Source organism: Macaca mulatta, chromosome 19, assembly GCF_049350105.2.
Source record: "Macaca mulatta isolate MMU2019108-1 chromosome 19, T2T-MMU8v2.0, whole genome shotgun sequence".
In the NCBI taxonomy this organism is placed as follows: Eukaryota; Metazoa; Chordata; class Mammalia; order Primates; family Cercopithecidae; genus Macaca; species Macaca mulatta.
The window spans coordinates 48,687,482-48,706,694 of record NC_133424.1 but is presented as its reverse complement, the minus strand read 5'-3'; the positions used below and the strand labels follow the sequence as shown (position 1 = coordinate 48,706,694).

General features: G+C 38.5%; 1 protein-coding gene and 1 long non-coding RNA gene across 9 annotated transcripts; both read right to left on the bottom strand.

The window, feature by feature from the left end:
* ZNF540 (zinc finger protein 540) lies at positions 1-19,148 on the bottom strand. 8 transcript variants are annotated; one of them, XM_077982510.1, is made up of 6 exons: positions 18,929-19,148; positions 16,493-16,615; positions 15,606-15,686; positions 14,321-14,447; positions 12,974-13,072; positions 1-2,597 (listed from the first exon to the last, which is right to left on the bottom strand). In XM_077982510.1, exons 3-6 carry the CDS (start codon positions 15,612-15,614, stop codon positions 847-849), a joined length of 1,986 nt encoding a protein of 661 aa, XP_077838636.1. In that variant the 5' UTR covers positions 15,615-15,686; positions 16,493-16,615; positions 18,929-19,148; the 3' UTR covers positions 1-846. The 8 variants fall into 8 exon arrangements, with proteins under 8 accessions (XP_077838636.1, XP_028694884.2, XP_077838638.1 ...); XM_028839051.2 differs by having other exon boundaries at positions 12,974-13,069; XM_077982512.1 differs by lacking the exon at positions 12,974-13,072.
* LOC144337465 (uncharacterized) lies at positions 3,015-5,912 on the bottom strand. The gene is made up of 2 exons (XR_013410629.1): positions 5,205-5,912; positions 3,015-4,506 (listed from the first exon to the last, which is right to left on the bottom strand). It is a non-coding gene; the product is annotated as an uncharacterized LOC144337465 (long non-coding RNA).
* Positions 19,149-19,213: the final 65 nt, after the last annotated feature.

Genomic DNA, 19,213 nt, shown 5'->3' with positions numbered 1-19,213 from the left:
TTATAAACAACTGAAATTTATTTCTCACAGTTTTGGAGGCTGCAAGTCCAAGGTCAGGGTGCCAGCATGCTTGGGTTCTGGGAAAGGCCCTCCCTCTTTGGCACTGTAGACTGCTGACTTCCTGCTGTATCCTCATGCGGTTGAAAGAGCTAGCTGGCTCTTTGGCTTCCTCTAATAAAGGCAGCGATCCCATTCATGAAGGCTCCACCCTCATGACCTGATTTCCTCCTAAAGGCCCTACCTTCAAATACCATCACCTTGGGATTCATGTTTCAACATAGGAATTGTTACGGGAACACAAACATTCAGCTCATAACACAGATTTTATCAAAGAAGTCCTTCATGAAATATACGTGATGAGTGACTTTTCCAAATTTATCATCTCCACTGTGTCTTCCTGTTAAGAAATCCACTAACAATAATGTTGATGATAATAAAAACAGTAATATCCAATGTTAATCCAAAGCAGTATGGGCCAGATAGTTGTTGCTGTATTATACATGTTGGAAACAATTAACCACACTTTTAGGTGTGTTTCATTTTACAGCTGAGGTACCAAGAAGCAAATATTTTGTCTAATATCACACAGATAGTAGAGTAGTGGAAAGGCAATGATGATAAGTATATGCTGTTGCTAGAACACTTTTCCACAATTGTTACATTAACAGCTTTATTTTCTAGTGTGAATTTTCCTAAATTTAATGAGAACTAAGAGATATTTAAGACTCATACATTTATTAAGTTAATATGTCTAAAAAAAGATCAACACATTGACAGAACTTCTTTCTGGCCATAAATATTTTGATATTCTATAAATAGAGCATGACATGGAAACCCTTTCTTATATTAAATTACATTATGAGTTTTCTGATGTTGATAAAGATGTGAATATTGTCTAAAGGCCTTTCTACATACCTTACACTCATAGGGTTTCTCACCAGTGTGAATTCTCTGATGTTCAGTAAGGTGTGAATTAAGTCTAAAGGCCTTCCCACATTGTTTACACTCATAGGGTTTCTCACCAGTATGAATTCTTTGATGTATTCTAAGGTCTACACTACGACTAAAGGCCTTCCCACATTCTTTACATTTGTATGGTTTTACACCGGTATGAATTTTCTGATGTTCAGTGAACTGCCCACGCCGACTAAAGGACTTCCCACATTCTTTACAGTCATAGGGTTTTAAACCAGAATGAATTTTCAGATGTTCTTTAAGATTCCCTCTACGAATAAAGGCCTTTCCACATTCTTTACATTTATAGGGCTTTTCACCAGTGTGAATTCTCTGGTGTTCAGTAAGGTAGAAACCAAATCTAAAGGTCTTCCCACATCGTACACATTTGTAGGGCTTCACATCAGTATGAATTTTCTTATGCAGACTAATTTGAGAGCGCACTCTAAACGTCTTCCCACATTCCTTACATTCATAGGGCTTCACACCAGTATGAAGTCTCTGATGTTCAGTAAGGACTGAACGAAGCATAAAGGCTTTCCCGCATTCCTTACATTCATACGGTTTCTCTCCAGTATGAATTCTAGAATGTACTCTGAGGTCACCACTATAACTAAAAGCCTTCTCACACACCTCACATTCAAAAGGTTTTATACCAGTATGAATTGTTTTATGCCGATTAAGCGGTCCACGCATATTAAATGATTTCCCACACTCCTTACATTCATAAGGTTTCTTACCTGCATGAGTTCTTCTGTGTTCAGTAAGGTAAAAACTAAGTCCAAAGGTCTTTCCACATTCCTTACATTCGTAGGGTTTTACACCAGTATGAATTTTCTGATGACGGGTAAGTTGTCCACCTACACTAAAAGCTTTCCCACACTCCTTACATTCATAGGGTTTCTTACCTGTATGAATTCTCTCGTGTTCTTTAAGGTAGAAAACAAGTTGAAAAACTTTTCCACATTCTTTACATTCATAAGATTTCTCACCAGTATGAATTCTTTTATGTTGAGTAAGTTCTAATCTACTAAAAAAGCCCTTATCACATTTCTTACACATATAGGGTTTTTTACCAGTGTGAATTTTCTGATGTCGATTAAGTTGTGAGTAAAGAAGAAAGTTCTTCCCACATTCTTGACATTCATAGGGTTTCTCACCAGTATGAAATCTCTGATGCAGAGTAAGTTGATAGCTATGACTAAAAACTTTCCCACATTTCTCACATTTACAGGATTTTTCACCAGTATGAATTTTCTGATGGAGAGTAAGCTGGCAGACATTATTCAAGGTACTCCCACGTTCTTTACAATCACGTTTCACATCAGAATCTGTTTTCCCATGTTGAACCAAGTTTGAGTCACAACTTTTCTCACTATTATGAATTCTCTGATTCAGAGTAAAAGAGGGATGTTTTCTACCAGTTGACATTTTTTTAGAGACGATTTTCTTTTGACTGATAGATCTTTCTTCAAGTCCCTGCTGACCCTCAAACTCACTTTTGCTCTGCCACTCATTTCTCAAAATGGATCCTTTCAGACGAAGAGTTTTACTTTTTTCTATTATACTCCCTTTGGATAAACTGATTTCATGAATGTCCTTTTCTGAAGGTAATTTCTTGGTCTTATGCCTGGATAACAAACCTGAAAGAAAACATAAAAGCAAACAAAAATTATTTTCCTGTAGCCAGCATAACATAAAGTTTACATTTTCAAAATTGGAAACAAAGTGAAAACAGTTCTTACTGGAAGTCAATGGCTTAAAGAATATTTCAATAAAGTTATGTAATTTGAAATTAGGCAACATGAGCTTCGAAAATGAGAGATTATAGCCGGGCGCGGTGGCTCATGCCTGTAATCCCAGCACTTTGGAAGGCCGAGGCAGGTGGATCATCTGAGGTCAGGAGTTCAAGACTAGCCTGCCCAACACGGTGAAACCCCATCTCCACTAAAAAAATACAAAATTAGCCAATCGTTGTGGCAGGCGCCTGTAATCCCAGCTACTCAGGAGGCTGAGGCAGGAGAATTACTTGAACCCAGGAGGCGGAGGTTGCAGTAAGCTGAGATCACGCCATTGCACTCCAGCCTGGGCTACAAGAGCTAAACTCCATCTCAAAAAAAAAAAAAAAAAAATAGAGATTATATAAGATTGTGGTGATATGGCAAATCATTTATTTACATCAGTGGTTCTAAAATTTTATTGTGGATGAGAATCATCTGGGAATTTATCATAAATACTGCTATTTACTTACCACACAAGTGAACCAAATCTATAGGAGTAATTTGGTATCTGAATTTTTAATAACTCCACTAGATGATTCTGATATAGATCAAAGTTTGAGAATCTCCACTTAACAATTTTAACAGTTTTTCTTTACTCTTAGAATAAAATCCAAACATGTTACCATATAATATAATACGGTCTTTGGTTACCTAAAGCCCTCTTTCAAAGACATTGTCCTCCTTACCCCCTCTTATTATGACATTTGCTTCTATTCAGCTCCTCGATTGTGTCATAGCATTTCCCATTTCATATAGTTTTCTATGGGATTTTTCATCTCCTAAAAATAATCTGTGCTGGGCTCTGTGAAAGGCCAACTCCTTCTCATTCTTAATGGTTGGTTAAATGTCTCTTACACAGAAAGGCTTGCCCTACTGACTGTAAGGCAGTCTATGTCCTTTATTCTCAATTCCAGCATCATGTTTCATTTCTTCATTTCACAATTTTCAAATGCATATCCACTGATTTTTCTTTTTGCTCTTTTGTTGATTTTCTGATCCCGAAACCTTCCCAAAGGAAGATGTAATCCTTATTTCATTCAACAGTGAATAACTACCCACTAGCATATAGCAGGCATTAAACAATTGACTGTACAATAAATTAATCATTGTCTTAAAGGAAATTATGATGATGAATGACAGATAAGCCACGTATAGGACAACTGAATATCAGGACAATCACTTAATTTTTATATTTTTGTTAACAATTACAAACTAGCTCTAATCTCTCTCACCTTATTACAGTGATTAAATGCACTCTTTCCTAGCTTACTTCCTTTACAGATCAGAACAAAAGTAACTCCAAGGTAGCTCAACCAAATGTATAAAATGAAAAGGTCCTTGTTTTGCCTACTTATCCTTTAAATGGCTATCCAATTAAACAGAGATGTTTCCAACCCTGTTGTTCACTGCCTCCTGTGCAAAGAGATGTGTGTTTACACAGCTGAGTTTTACTGTTATTCAGCCACCTACTGGATGCTCACTCTACTCTTTTTTTCTTTTCTTTTTTTTTTTTTTTTTTTTTTGAGATGGAGTCTCACTCTGTCACCCAGGATGGAGTGCAATGGCACGATCTCGGCTCACTGCAACCTCTGCCTCCCAGGTTTAGGTGATTCTCCTGCCTCAGCCTCCTGAGTATCTGGGATTACAGGTGCATGCTGCCAAACTCAGCTAATTTTTGTATTTTTAGTAGAGACGGGGTTTCACTATGTTGGCCAGGTTGGTCTCAACCTCCTGACCCCAGGTGATCCACCTGCCTCAGACTCCCAAAGAGCTGGGATTCCAGGCATGAGCCACCGCGCCCGGCCACTCTACTTTTTTTTTTTTTTCCCCGAGACAGAGTCTTACACTGTCACCCGGGCTGGAGTGCAGTGGCACCATGTCGGCTCACTGCAACCTCTGCCTCCCAGGTTCAAGTGATTCTCTTTGCCTCAGCCTCCCAAGTAGCTGGGATTACAGGCACCCACCACCACGCCCGGCTAATTTTTTGGTATTTTTAGTAGAGAAGGGGTTTCATTATATTGGCCAGGCTGGTCTCGAACCCCTGACCTTGTGATCCGCCCACCTCGGCCTCCCAAAGTGCTGGGATTACAGGCATTAGCCACCACGCCTGGCCCACTGTACTTTATAACCTTTCTCAGAGGATATCTCTTCTGTTCCCTTACATCTAAAACCAACCATTTCTATACTTAATAGAGAAGTATTTAAATGATTTTTTTAGATATTGTAACAGGTATGTGCCATGTTGAATGGTTTCTGGAAAAAATGAACAAAGAAACTCAACAATTTTAGGGAGAACACAGTAACTGAATAGTGTGAGGCGAGTGATGGCTGGGAGACTAGAAGTGTCAAGGAATCTTATTAACACAGATAAGTTAAATGAAAGCTGGAGGGTGGCAATCTAAATAAGACAAGAGCCTAAAAAATCTAAATACCGCCAGGTGCGGTGGCTCACGCTTGTAATCCCAGTACTTTGGGAGGCCAAGGTGGGTGGATCACCTGAGGTTAGGAGTATTTTCTCTTCAAGTAGATAGATCATAACCTGCTGGGGTTTTATTAGAGCCTAATGACATAGAGGAAAGAAAATACCCAGCTCAGCCCTCTAAGCCATCCCGTCACACCTAGCGATGGGGAAAAAACTGGAAGCACTGGTTAAGTTCCGTCAAGTGGCACAGGTGCACCAAAAGACTGAGACCTAATTCTGGGACTAGGGAACACTCCTCTCCCCTTACACCTTATCACTACATTCCTAAAGGCCTATTTACTATGTTTCCCTTTACCCAGTACATCATGTTTACCTTCCAACAAAAAATTAGAAGGAAAACTAAAAGGCAAGAAACAGTTTGATGAGACTAAACAAGCATCAGAATTAGAGTCAGATATGGCAGGAATGCTGGAATTACCAGACCAGGAATTTTAAAAGACTATAAGAAATGTGTTAAGGGCTTTAATAGAAAAAATAGACAACATCCAGATGGATAATGAAAACAGAGAGATGAATATTCTAAGAAAGAATAAAAAAGAAATGCTAAAGATCAAAAACACTGTAATAGAAATGAAGAATGCCTTTGATGTGCTTATCAGTAAACTGGACACAGCTGAGGAATCTCTGCACTTGAGGCTGTGACAAGAGAAACTTCCAACACTGAAAAGAAAGAGAAAAAATACTGAAACAGAACAGATATCCAAGAACTCTGGGGTTAAGTATAAAAGGTGTAAATACACATGATGAAAATACCAGAAGGAGGAAAAAGAGAGAAAGGAAAATAAGCAATAAATGAAGCAACAGTGAATGAGAATTTCCCCAAATTAATGTCAGACACCAAACCAGAGATGAGGAATCTCAGAGAACTGCAAATTAAAACGGAGAGATACTACCTCACACCTGTTAGAATGGCCAAAATCTAAAACACTGGCAACACCAAATGCTGACAAGGATGTGGAGCAACAGGAACTCTCATTCATTGCTGGGGGAATGCAAAAATATTATAGCCACTTTGAAGAACATTCTGGCAGTTTCCTACAAAACTAAACATATTCTTATCATACTACTCAGAAATCATATTCCTTGGTGTTTACCCAAATAAAATGAAAGCTTATGTTCATACAAAAACCTGCACACAAATGCATATAGCAGCTTTATTCAAAACTTCCAATACTTAAAAAACAACCAAGATGTCCTTTAGTAGGTGAATGGATAACATGTGGTACATCCAGAAAATGGACTATTATTCAGTGCTAAAAGAATAAGCCATCACAAAAAGATGTTGAGGAAACTTAAATGCATATTACTAATTGAAAGACACCAATCTTAGAAGGCTACATACTATATGATTCCAACTACATGATAGTCTGAAAAAGGCAAAACTATAGAGACAGTAAAAGGCTCTGTGGTTTCTAAGGGTTAGGGTGGAATGAGGGATGACTAGGCCAAACAAATTTTAGAGCAGTGAAACTACTCTGTATGATACTACAGTTGTGGATACATGTCATTATATATTTTTCAAAGTTAACAGAATTTACAACACCAAGAGTGAACCTTAATACAGACTGTGAACTTTGGGTGATAATGATGTGTCAATGTAGGTTTATCAACTGTAACAAATGTACCACTGTAATATGGAATGTTGGTAGTTGGGGAGGGTGTGTATGTTTGAGGACAGAAAGTATATAGAAACTCTGTACTTTCTGTGAAATCTTCCTATAAACCTAAAACTGATTTTAAAAATAAAGTTTGTTAATTAATAGAAAGTTACTCCAGAAACTAGTAAAATATTGCAAAATATATATCTAGATCTAAACTAATAAAATACTGCAAAATATATATCTGACAAAGAGGTTGATTATAAGATATATAAAGAACTCTTACAAATCAAGAAGATAAACAAAATGGATAATACCAATGGGAATTTTTGTGTCCGTGTATGAGAAAAAGAGTTCTTAGATACAAAAGCACAATTCATAAAAGAAAAAATAGATACATTTGGCTTCATCAAAATGAAAAATGTTTGTACTGCAAAAGATAAGATTAAGAAAATGAAAAGATATGCCATCGCAGTCTAGGAGAAAATATTTGCAGATCATATATGTAAATAAAATGCTTCTGGCCGGGCGCGGTGGCTCAAGCCTGTAATCCCAGCACTTTGGGAGGCCGAGACGGGCGGATCACGAGGTCAGGAGATCAAGACCATCCTGGCTAACATGGTGAAACCCCGTCTCTACTAAAAAATACAAAAAACTAGCCAGGCGAGGTGGTGGGCACCTATAGTCCCAGCTACTCGGGAGGCTGAGGCAGGAGAATGGTGTAAACCCGGGAGGTGGAGCTTGCAGTGAGCTGAGATCTGGCCACTGCACTCCAGCCTGGGTGACAGAGCAAGACTCCGTCTCAAAAAAAAAAAAAAATAAATAAAATAAAATAAAATAAAATGCTTCTATTCAGAATATATTTTTACAACTCTTGCAACTCAATAATAACACAAACAACCCAATATTAAGAATGGGCAAAACACTGAACAGCCTTTCCACCAAAGAAGCTATGCCAGTAGCTAATAAGCAATTGCTCAACGTCAACCACAATTAGATACCACTACACACACACTGGAATGGCTGTTCTCAAAAAGACAGGTAATAGCACGTGTTGGTGAGAAGACAGAGAAACTGAAACCCTCATGCCTTGTTATTGGGAAGGTACAGCGATATAGGTAGTTTAGAACACATTTTGGCAGTTTCTTATAAAGTGAAAGTTATATTCATCATATAACCCAGCAGTTCCATGCCTATGAATCCAACTAAGATGAATTGAGACATATGTCCACACAATGATATGTATGCCCACGTTTATAGTAGCATTGTTGACAACAGTCCCAAACTATAAACAATCCAAAAGTCCATCACTGGTAAATAGATAAGTAAAATATGGTATATCCCTACAAAAGAACATATTTGGCAATAAAAAAGAATATATTACTAATACATGCTGCTTCATAAATGGACCTCCAGAACATTATGCTAAGTTAAGCCAGATTCAAAAGACTGTACATTGCATGATCCCATTTATATGAAATGTTCAGAAAAGGTAAATCGACAAACATGGAAGGTAGGTCAGTAGATGCCTAAAGCTGGAGGTAGAAGAAGGGATTAACTGCAAGGGGGCATAAGGAAACATTTGGGGGTGATGGAAATATTCTAAAACTGGATTGCCATGATGGCTGCCTAACTATAAATTGACTAAAAGTCACCAAGTGTGCACTTACAGTGAGTACATTTTATGTTATGTAAATTATACCTCAATAAAATTGCTAAAAAATTTAATGGATAAAAATTCTAAACAGACACTTTTTACTAAAGGAAATAAGGGAATGGCAAATAAACGAAAATATATTCAACATTAGTCATTAGTTAAATGCAAATTAAAATCACAATGAGATACACCTACATATCCACTAAAATGACTAAGATTAAAATGACAATACCACAGGCTGGCAAGAATGTGGAGCTATTGGACATCTACTGGGAATGCCAAAAAATATAGCCACGTTGGACAGTTTCTTTCTTTCTTTTTTTTTTGAGACAGAGTTTCGCTCTTGTTGCCCATGCTGGAGTGCAGTGGCACGATCTTGGCTCACTGCAACCTCTGCCTTCCAGTTTCAAGCGATTCTCCTACCTCAGCCTCCTGGGTAGCTGGGATTACAGGCATGCGCCACCACGCCCAGCTAATTTTTGTATTTTTAGTAGAGATGGTTTCACCATGTTGGCCAGGCTGGTCTCGAACTCCTGACCTCGTGATCCACCCGCTTTGGCCTCCCAAAGTGCTGGGATTATAGGCGTGAGCCACCACACCCAGCCCAGTTTTTTTTTTAGATAAAGTTTTTACAGGTGTGTACCACCATCCTAGCTAATTTTTGTATTTTTAGTAGAGACAGGTTTGCCATGTTGCCCAGGCTGGTCTTGAACTCCTGGGCTCAAGCGATCCGCCTGCCTTAGCCTCCCAAAAAAGTGCTGGGATTACAGGCATGAGCCACTGTGCCCGGCCCAGTTTCTTATATACACTTATATAATCCATGAATCCCACCCTCAGGTGTTTAACCCAAAGTAACAAAGCATACATTCGAAGACTTGTAAATAAGCACTCATAATAAACAATTTAGATGTTCATAAACTGTTAACAAGTAGATATGAAATACTATTCAGCAAGAAAAAGGAATTAACTACTGAGACTTCTAACTACTTGGATGAATCTCATAAATATCAGAAGTGGAAGAAGTATGACACAAAATACTGCATACTCTGATTTATCTGATATGAAATTGTAGAAAAGACACAATTAGGGAAAGAAGGCAACTTAGTTGCCTGTCACGGGCTGTGCTGAAAATGGAGGAAGGGTACTGACTGTAAAGAAACATAATAGAAAGTGTTGACATGGTGGACATATTCTAGATCTTGACTGAAGTGGTGATGATTTTACAAGATTCATGCGTTTGTCCAAAATAACTAAATTAAACAGATACAATTAATGAATTTTATTGTATATAAATCATATCTCAATAAAGCTGATTTGAAAAAAAATAGTAAGGCTATTTTCCAAAGCTCTATGTAATGCTCTAAACAAAATAACCTGTATATTCCAGAATAAAAAATTTTAAGGAAACTATTAATTTCCTGTATTGACCACAGAAGAAATAAAAAGCCTAAGCAAATGAAATTCCATTGTGAAACACCTATCCTTGCAATTTCATAGACGTCTATAAAAGTTTTATAGAACAAATAATTTTAAAGTTAGTTTAGCTACTCAAGAAAAGAGCAAAAAGAAAAGTTATCTTATCCTTTATATAAAATCATGATAAGCAAAACAAGCAGAATTAAGAATTTTAGAGGTAAACATTTTTAAGGAAGAATGAAAAACTATCATGATTTGCAAATGATCTGATTATATACAACCCAAGAATTTCAACTAAAAAAACTGCAAAGAAAATACAAATCAGAATTTGGCTTGATATAGAAGAATCAATACACTGTATAGAACTTAATAGCCTTTTCTTCATATTTTAAAAAATACATTATTTTTTACATTGATAGATAAAATTATATGTATTTACTCTGTACAACATATTTTGAAGAATATATACATTGTGAAATGACTAAATCTGGTATACAGTAAATAATAAATGCTGTTATTATTATTAACTCCTGATTAATAGAAAATAAAAAGTGAATGAACTAGTGAGATGCAGGTAAACTGAACACCAGTATTCAAAATATATTTACATCTTTCACTTCAAACATAACTCTCCCTTCCCTCCTGCCAATTCTTAGCTGATGATCTCCCTTATTCTTCTAATAAAAATGAGGCATTGAAAAGAAATACATAATACCACATCAACCCACCTATATCCACTGTCGTATCTATAGTTCTCTAAATTTTTCTTGTGCACTGGATCCTACCTCTTTGTCCTCCAATTTCCATAATTATCCTTCCCTCTACTACAATTTTACCCCTTTCTATAGAATCATTTTCATCTTAAAAATCTCACATCTTGAAATAGACTCCTGGCCAGGCGCGGTGGCTCACGCCTGTAATGCCAGCACTTTGGGAGGCCAAGATGGGTGGATCACCTGAGGTCAGGAGTTCAAGACCACCCTAGCCAACATGGTGAGACCCCATTTCTACTAAAAATACAAAAATTAGCCAGGTGTGGTGGCAGGCGCCTGTAATACCAGCTACTCAGGAGGCTGAGGCAGGGGAATTGCTTGAACCCGGGGGGTGGAGGTTGCAGTGAGCCGAGATCGTGCCACTGCACTGCAGCCTGAGCGATAAGAGCAAAATTCCATCTCAAAAAAAAAAAAAAAAAAAAAAAGACTCCTTACATCCCGTATCCTCTTCTAGCTACTAACCCCTTATCTAGTTCCCTCCTAACAGAATTCCCATTGGAAAAATTTTCTATCTCACTGTCATCACTACCTCACCTCCCATTTTATTTCAGTCACATCTGGCAGGCTTTTTCACCTCCAGCTCCACTGAAACCTTGTCCGCTTAACACAAGGTCACCACCAGCTTCTTTCCTGCCATGTCCTACAGGCAATTTACAGTTCAGTGGACCTCACAGATAACTACTCCCTTCCACTTGAAACATTTTCTTCATTTGACTTTTTTGGTACCACTCTCCAGGCCTACTTGTTCTCAATCTGCTTGCTGCCTCCTCTTCCTTCTCTAAATAGAGTGCCCCAGGCCTCAGTCTTTTTCTTATCTGGCTCCCTTCATTCTGTCAAACTCATTCGCTAAAGGCAGGGAATCAGCAAACTGTCTGTAAAGGACCAGACAGTCGATATCTTATGCATTGCGAGCCATATGACTTCTGTCTCAACTACTCAACTCTGCCATAGACAATACATTAAATAATTAAGTGTGGCTACGTTTCAATAAAACTTTATTTACAAAAATAGGTAGTAGGTCAGATCAGCCCTAAGTGATCTCATTCAGTCAGTTCATTGGCTGGACACCCAAGTTAATATAACTTGTCCTACCATCTCTCTGACTGTTCAACATCTCAATTTTGATGACAAGTAGGCATTTTAAATATATATACCTAAATCAGGACTCTATTTCCCTCTTCCAAGCTATCTTTCCCATATGTCCATCTCAGCAAATTATATACACTTAGCTGCTGGTTCACCTATGATTTCTTGTTCACTCATACCCCATGGCATGTCTGTTAGCTCTACTTTCAAATTATAAGATGAATACAGCATCTTCTTACCACCCCTCACCACTACCATCCCAATCCAAGCTACTATCACTGCTAATCTAGACTTCTGAAATAGCCTGATAACTGATCTTTCTATTTCCAATCTTGCCCCTGTTTAGTATGTTCTTCACAGAGCATCTACAGCGATCATTTAAAAACATATTTTTGATTATGGCTTTCAATCACTCTTGGAAAAGAAAAATCCAAATTTCTTACTATGATAAACATAGTAAGATAGATAGATATGATAAGACCTGACCCCTGCTCAGCTCTAAATTCATATTTAGTTACTCTTCCCCACTCTGAATCTGCTCTGAGCTGCTTCAAGTTCTTCAAACACACAAAACTCACTTCTCCACTGTGCTTGGAATTATTTTCTTCCAGATTTTCACATAGCCTAAGCCTATACTGCACATCTCTGCACATATATTCACTCTTCGAAGAGCCTTCCCTGGGCAACCCACCTAAATTAAACCTGCCCAAACTCTATCTCCTTACCCTTCATAGGTTCCTTTCATAGCATGCATCATTATTTAATGTTATATATTCATTTGTTTACAGTTTACTATGTATCTCCCCTACTACAATGTTAATTCCATTAGTATAAGGAGGTTTTGGCCTTATTCACCAAGGTACTGATATATGCTGAATATGTGAAAGACTGAACTTTTAGACATTAGAAACAAGCACACATATCAATGGAGAAAAGATAGGAAGCAACTGATTGCATTGGGAAAGCGCATTCTCTTTACTGAAATGGAGAGTAATATGGGTGGAAACAAAAACAGACAGGTGGTAAGCAGGAGCCAAGATGAGGTTCTTTTGATAGTTCATGCTAAGATGATCTGTTTTCTTCACTGTCTTAGGCCTTTTCTCCAAAGGCCTGAGGCCTCTGAGAGGAACTACCTGCACAGCATGCAAAGCCTATGTATGCTCCCTCACCAGCTGGCCGCGACTGGCAATGAGGGCTTCCATCTGCCTGATGAACTCTCAACTCACCTGGGTACTGTCTTCCTGTCACATCCCTCACCGCCACGCAGGGCTCTTTCCCTTGCTCCAATAAGGTAATCACATCTGGCTTTGAGCCAGAATATCCTGCTTCCAAGAAAGAAATACAAGAATATATAGAAGTAAAACATTGCACATTCAGAAACATTTTGAGACTTGGTTAAATTCATATGGATCAATGTGATTTCGATAAAGACTTCAGAAAAAACTGACAGGATTAAAGAATATTCAACTTAGTGTAACCTCAGGATCCCAGAGAATAAAGAAACTTGATGGGCAGGGGAATTAAAATTCATCCAGGAGAATTTTAATTCATTTTAGAATTAAAACTCATACAGACTGGGTCTATTGAGAGGCAGTAGTTATTGAGGGCACAGACTCTGAAGCCAGACTACGTGGGTCCAAATTCTACTCTGCTACCTATTGACTAATGATTGTAAACAAACTGGTTAAATTCTTTGGGCCTCAGTTTTTTCATCTGTAAAATGAAAATAAAAGTAGTACCTTTTATTTTCTTTTTTTCTTTTGTATCTCATAGCTAATACTTAGAATGGTGCCTGGTATTCAGTAAGCACTCTATTAGCTATTATTATTTTTGTTGTTGTTAATTTACTTAGAGCAAAACAAGAAGCTTCCTAAGATATTTCTAGGTTCTTGCTAAGATATTCATTTAAAGTTAGATGCTAAGTTAGTAAATTTTATTTTACTCTAACTAATTTCAACTTTTATTTTAGATACAGGGCCAAATGTGCAGGTTTGTTACCTGGGGATATTGTGTGATGCTGAGGTTTGAGGTACATTTGATCCCACCACCCAGGTACTGAGCATAATGTCCAATAGGTAAAACTTTCAGTCACAAATCAGTAAGAGAAAATGTTTGTTTTAGGAAGTAGAATGCATTCACTTTAAGTCAATTTTATTGGTCTGAACCATGGCATGTAAATTGTAGACCCTGGGTGGGGCTGTTATCCTCGCAGGCATGTTACTAAATAACAGAGCATCCATAGCAATTCTGAACTCAAATGCAATGTGAAACCTGATTTCATTGACATTGGCTTTGGAGTAAATGCCCCAAAATTCAAATCCAGTCTCTTAACTATTAAGGGAGAAGCAACTACAGGAATGGATTAAGGAACATTTCATGAGGCTCAGTGAGGTATGGTGAAAATGAAAGCATTTAGTGCAAGTGCCATTCACAAACCATCAAAGTTCAGTCCAGTCCTTGAGGAAGAGAGAAGAAATTCAGCTAGTTTCTTAATAATGACTCCTAAATTTGTGGAAGAGAAAGCTACTATTTCAGAAAACGGAGTCTACATTATTTGACATAGGTGACCTTACCCAGTGAGACCAAGTTACTATAATTCTCCAACATCACATCTCTGTACAATTTCCTCTGAGTAGTGTCCAGGCACTCCCATTCCTTCTGAGAGAAGTCTATAGCCACATCCCTGAACGTCACCAATGCCTGAAACCATAAACCAACATATTACTGGTGAAATTACACAACAAGTCTTTTAAAAAGAAGCAAAGGAGATAAAAGGTTTCATTGCAGCAGAGGGTACCATACTAAACTCTAGGCTGGGGCTGAAAGCTTATGATAAAGAGAGAAGAAAGGAACCAGGTGTTCTAAAGCAAAGTCACCTCATTTTCTTGAAGAATCCAGCCAATGTATACAAAATTTCCTGTATATTACGGGGTTCTTTACTCAAAACATTCCTGGGAACAAATAAATGTTTCCCAATTCAATTAAACAGTGGATACAAGCAAATAAACTATATTTCTACCTCAAAAATTCTCAATAAATTATTAATAATAAATCCTTTAAGAAAACCACTTAATAAATAACTTAAAGAAAAAAGAATCCTATATCTTCTTTTTCCTTTAAGTTTATCTATCTATCGATCAATCAATTGATCAATCGATATGGGGATCTCGCTGTATTGCCCAGGATGGAGTACAGTGGTGAACGCAGAAGTTCAAGGCCATAGTACCTCACTGCAAATCTGGGAGAATACAATTATCTAATATTTATGTATCTGGATGATTTTCTTATAAGTACTACACACCTTCTTTGTTCTTGAGATTAAGAATACTGATGTAATGAACCAGAATCATCCTGATGTCAAGACTAGCACATTTCGTTTAACCACAAAATGCATCTTACTATGGGTTTTCACCTCAGAGATTCTCAGGAAAGATCCCGTGACCTCTCTATAAGCAGGCCCCAACCACATACTGAAACTGAGGCCAATCAATATTAAACTGCGTTTTATCTACAGACACAGGATCTGTGGAAAACTGCAGTGCTTTCCTATGTGTAGTCAAATGAGTCCATTCTTGGTTTCATTACACCTCAGATCCGACAAAGGATGGTAAAGTACCTCCATCTAGGAACTTCATGTCTGTCCATCCCTGCTCTAGACAGAGACTGAGTACCCTGAATGATCTGGTCAATGTGCACATGGATACTGGTTAGAAAAGAGAGGGGGCATAAGGGAGGAGCTTGGGAATGTGGGGATTAAGAAAAAATTGTGTTAGGAAGTGTCAGCATAAAGAGCGAAAATGTTCACATGATCTTGAAAAACAAAAGAATCTAAAGAAAGAAAGAGAAACTGTAACTTACATGGGCCATGGTTTTAGACTCACAAGAACTGCTCAGTCTTCCACAGGATTATTCTGCTGGGGAAGCAAAGTTCGGAGAAGCCTGAATTAGAGAAGAAAAAAAAGAGTCAATGAGACTAGGTTTGCCTCAGAGGTAACAACATGATATAAATTAATAATCTTTTATTTTCCATTGTTGCTTCTAAACACCTCCCCTACACTTCCCTCACCTCCCTCCAACACACTCTTACCACACCAAGGGAACCTGGCTTACGAGGATGGACACAGTGCAGAGGTTCTCCTGCGTTAGAACACACAACAAATATTTCAGCAGGAGAGTTCTGGGCCAATCCCCACTATGAGGATACTGATCTAGACCCAAGGCTGGGATGTTCAGAACTGCCCAGAGTAGATTCTCTTCCCTCGATTCTCACCATCTAAAGGGGTCAGACCACATTGTCCAAAGCAGACTGCCTTCATGGCCTTAGGAGCTTCCTGGCTTCCTCAGACTTAAAGACGAAAGATAGAACAGACTAGGAGTTTGCAACCTGTGGCCCATGGGCCAGATCTGGTCCGCCCACATGTTTTTGTAAATAAAGTTGGAATAGAACACAGCTGTGCTCATTTGTTTACTTCTGACTATGGCTACTTTCAGAAAGCTACAGTAGCCAAGTTGAGTAGTTACAATGGAGACTGTATGGGCCACACAGCCTAAAATACTTCCTATTTGACCCTCTATAAAAACCATTTGCTGGCCGGGCATGGTGGCTCACATCTATAATCCCAGCACTTTGGGAGGCTGAGGCGGGCGGATCACCTGAGGTCGGGAGTTCAAGACCAGCCTGACCAACATGGAGAAACCCTGTCTCTACTAAAAATACAAAATTAGCTGGGTGTGGTGGTACACACCTGTAATCCCAGCTACTCAGGAGGCTGAGGCAGGAGAATCGCTTGAATCTGGGAGGCGGAGGCTGCGGTGAGCTGAGATCGTCCCATTGTACTCCAGCCTGCGCAACAAGAGCGAGACTCCGTCTAAAAAAAAAAAAAAAAGTTGCTGATTCCTGGCATAGACAATCCATGATGGCCTTTATCATTGCAAAATTATACTTGCACACTGGGATCCCTTTTCCTAGCCTGAACTAGAGCTCCCACAATCCTCAGCGCTCACCACTACCCATTTCCTTCAATCAGAAGAGTCCCCAGGGTCCCTGCAGGACATCATTCACCCTCCCTTCTCCCTCAGTACTCAGAGGGAGAAGTAAGTTTATGGCCCTGGAAGCAATTTAAAAAATCAACTTTTATGTGATGCATACCTTATATATAGATATTTAATCCTTAGAACATCTCTACAGTGTCATTATTATCTCCACTTCAACATCAGAAAAACAGAAACCTAAATCCACTGTTAATAAACAAGACATCTGAGTTCTGAATCCACAATTCTCCAACTACAAAGCCAGTTTTTTTTCAACTGTGCTCTTGTCACTGATACCCAGATTTTCTTATTATGCCTAATAAAACCTGAGCGTGAATAATGACTCGAGTTTAATGACTAAAAGCTATTAAATGCTGCTACTCATTAAGATAATATACGTTAGAGTGGCAAATAGCATTTTATATTTACAACACGGGAACATTGAAAAGACTGATAATAACATGTTGAACTGGAGTAAAATAGATGCCCTCACACCATGTTATATACTGGTGCCACCTTAAAGAAGGTAAATTACAAATTTATATTAGCAGAATTTAATAATGTGAGCCAGATGTTTCAGTAATCTCACTCCTATGACCCTGTCTAAGGAAAATAATTATATATGTTCACTAGGATATATGCAGACAGGTGCAGATAGACTAATTTTAAAATGGAAAAAGCTAGATACAAACATAAATTAGACTTCAATAAAGAACAGGTTAAATAAATTCTAGGGTATCCATATAATAGAAAATAAAGTAGCCATCAGAAATAATACAGATTGGGAGTCTGCAAACTTTTCCTGCAAAGAACCACATAATAAATATTTCAGGCTTTGTGGGCCAGCTGGAGGATCCCTTGAACCCAGGAGTTCGAGATTGCAGTGAGCTATAACGGCACCACTGCACTCCAGCCTGGGTGAGACAGTGAGACCCTGTCTCTTTAAAACAAATACAGTATCTGCAAAGTGCAATAAAATGACGCACAATAAAATGAGGTATGCCTACATTATCATTAATGTTGACACGAATATCTTCAAACAAGAGGGAAGAAAGTACATTTGTCTATAAAAGGGCAACACAACAGATCCTTGTGGTGAAGGAAATGATCTGTCTTGACTATCAATGTCAACATCCTGGTTGTCATATTATACTACAGTCCTGCAAGATGTTATCATTGGAGAAGACTAGGTTGAAGATAACACACAATGTCTCTATTATTTCTTACAACCTCATATGAATCTGCAATCATCTCAAATTGAAAAAATAATTTAAAGAAATTTTAAGAATTTCATTTTCAAATATTTGCTAGATGAATTAAGTTTTTACCCCCTTCAAATCCTGAAGGCAAATTAATGCTCCAGGTTGTACTGTTCAATAGGAAGACTGCTAGCCATATATAGCTGTTTACATTTAGATTTATTAAAATTGAACACAATTTTACAAATTTGTTCTTCAGTCAAACCAGCCATATTTCAAGTTCTCAGTAGACATATGTAGCTAGTGGCTACTGTATTGGAAAGCACAGATATACAAAATGGAACCCAGTTTTGCAGAAATTTCTGTTAAAAAGCATTGTTCCAAAGTGTTACACGACTGATACCCTCACTTTGCAGGTGAGAAAACTGAAGCCAGGAGATATCTGTATAACACAGCGCTGCTCATTGTCACAATATTATGCTCACACACTTCTTCCCCCGCATCCACTGCCACAAGTGAATTCTCAGTGAATCATTCACTAAATTTATGTAATTTCATAGGAATGTATTTTAAATTCATGACCATGCAAAGAAAAATCAATTTCTTACAGGATATAAGATATTCAGTCGCAGGCTGAATCTGATTAAACAGACATCACCCTCAAAGCTATAATCAAACCATTCCCAAGACCCTTCCGCACACAATTCGAATGCGCCAATAATAGCCTCTCCACAGTCTCAAGCATAATCTGACGCACATCACACAGGCATGGCCACTATCCAGTCTGCCCCCACAGAGGACACTCGGACACGGACACGCGAGCGCACAGACACAGACACACACACACGGCCTTGAAGAATGCGTCACACTTCCGAACCCCGGTGAGCAGCAACCCGGTATCGTGGCCACTGCGTCACGGCCAGAGCTGTCAGAGAGAAATCCAGACCTTACCTGACAGCCTTTTGCAGCTCTTCTAGCTCGGGACGACATTCACCTGAAGGCACCACGGCAAGATTCAACCTCTTTGTGTGAGATTCTCTGGAATTTCTGGGGCGTTACTTGAGTATAATGGAATAGGGTAGGCTCAGACCATAGTAGGGTAAGTCCCACAGTTCGAGCAAGGGAGCCTCAGTGATCGCTGTGTTCTGGAGCGCTGGACCTGATCTTAGCCGCTGGGCCTGCGCAGAGACGACCCGTCCGGTTTCCAGTTGTAGACTACGTTTCCCGAAGGACCCT

Excerpts from the sequence above, each read along its gene's own strand:
- ZNF540 (XM_077982510.1), bottom strand. Across the intron at positions 13,073-14,320 it reads TAGTAACTTGGTCTCACTGG|CAGGATATTCTGGCTCAAAG; the intron begins GTAAGGTCACCT and ends CTTTCTTGGAAG. Across the intron at positions 2,598-12,973 it reads GACAGGAAGACAGTACCCAG|GTTTGTTATCCAGGCATAAG; the intron begins GTGAGTTGAGAG and ends GTTTTCTTTCAG.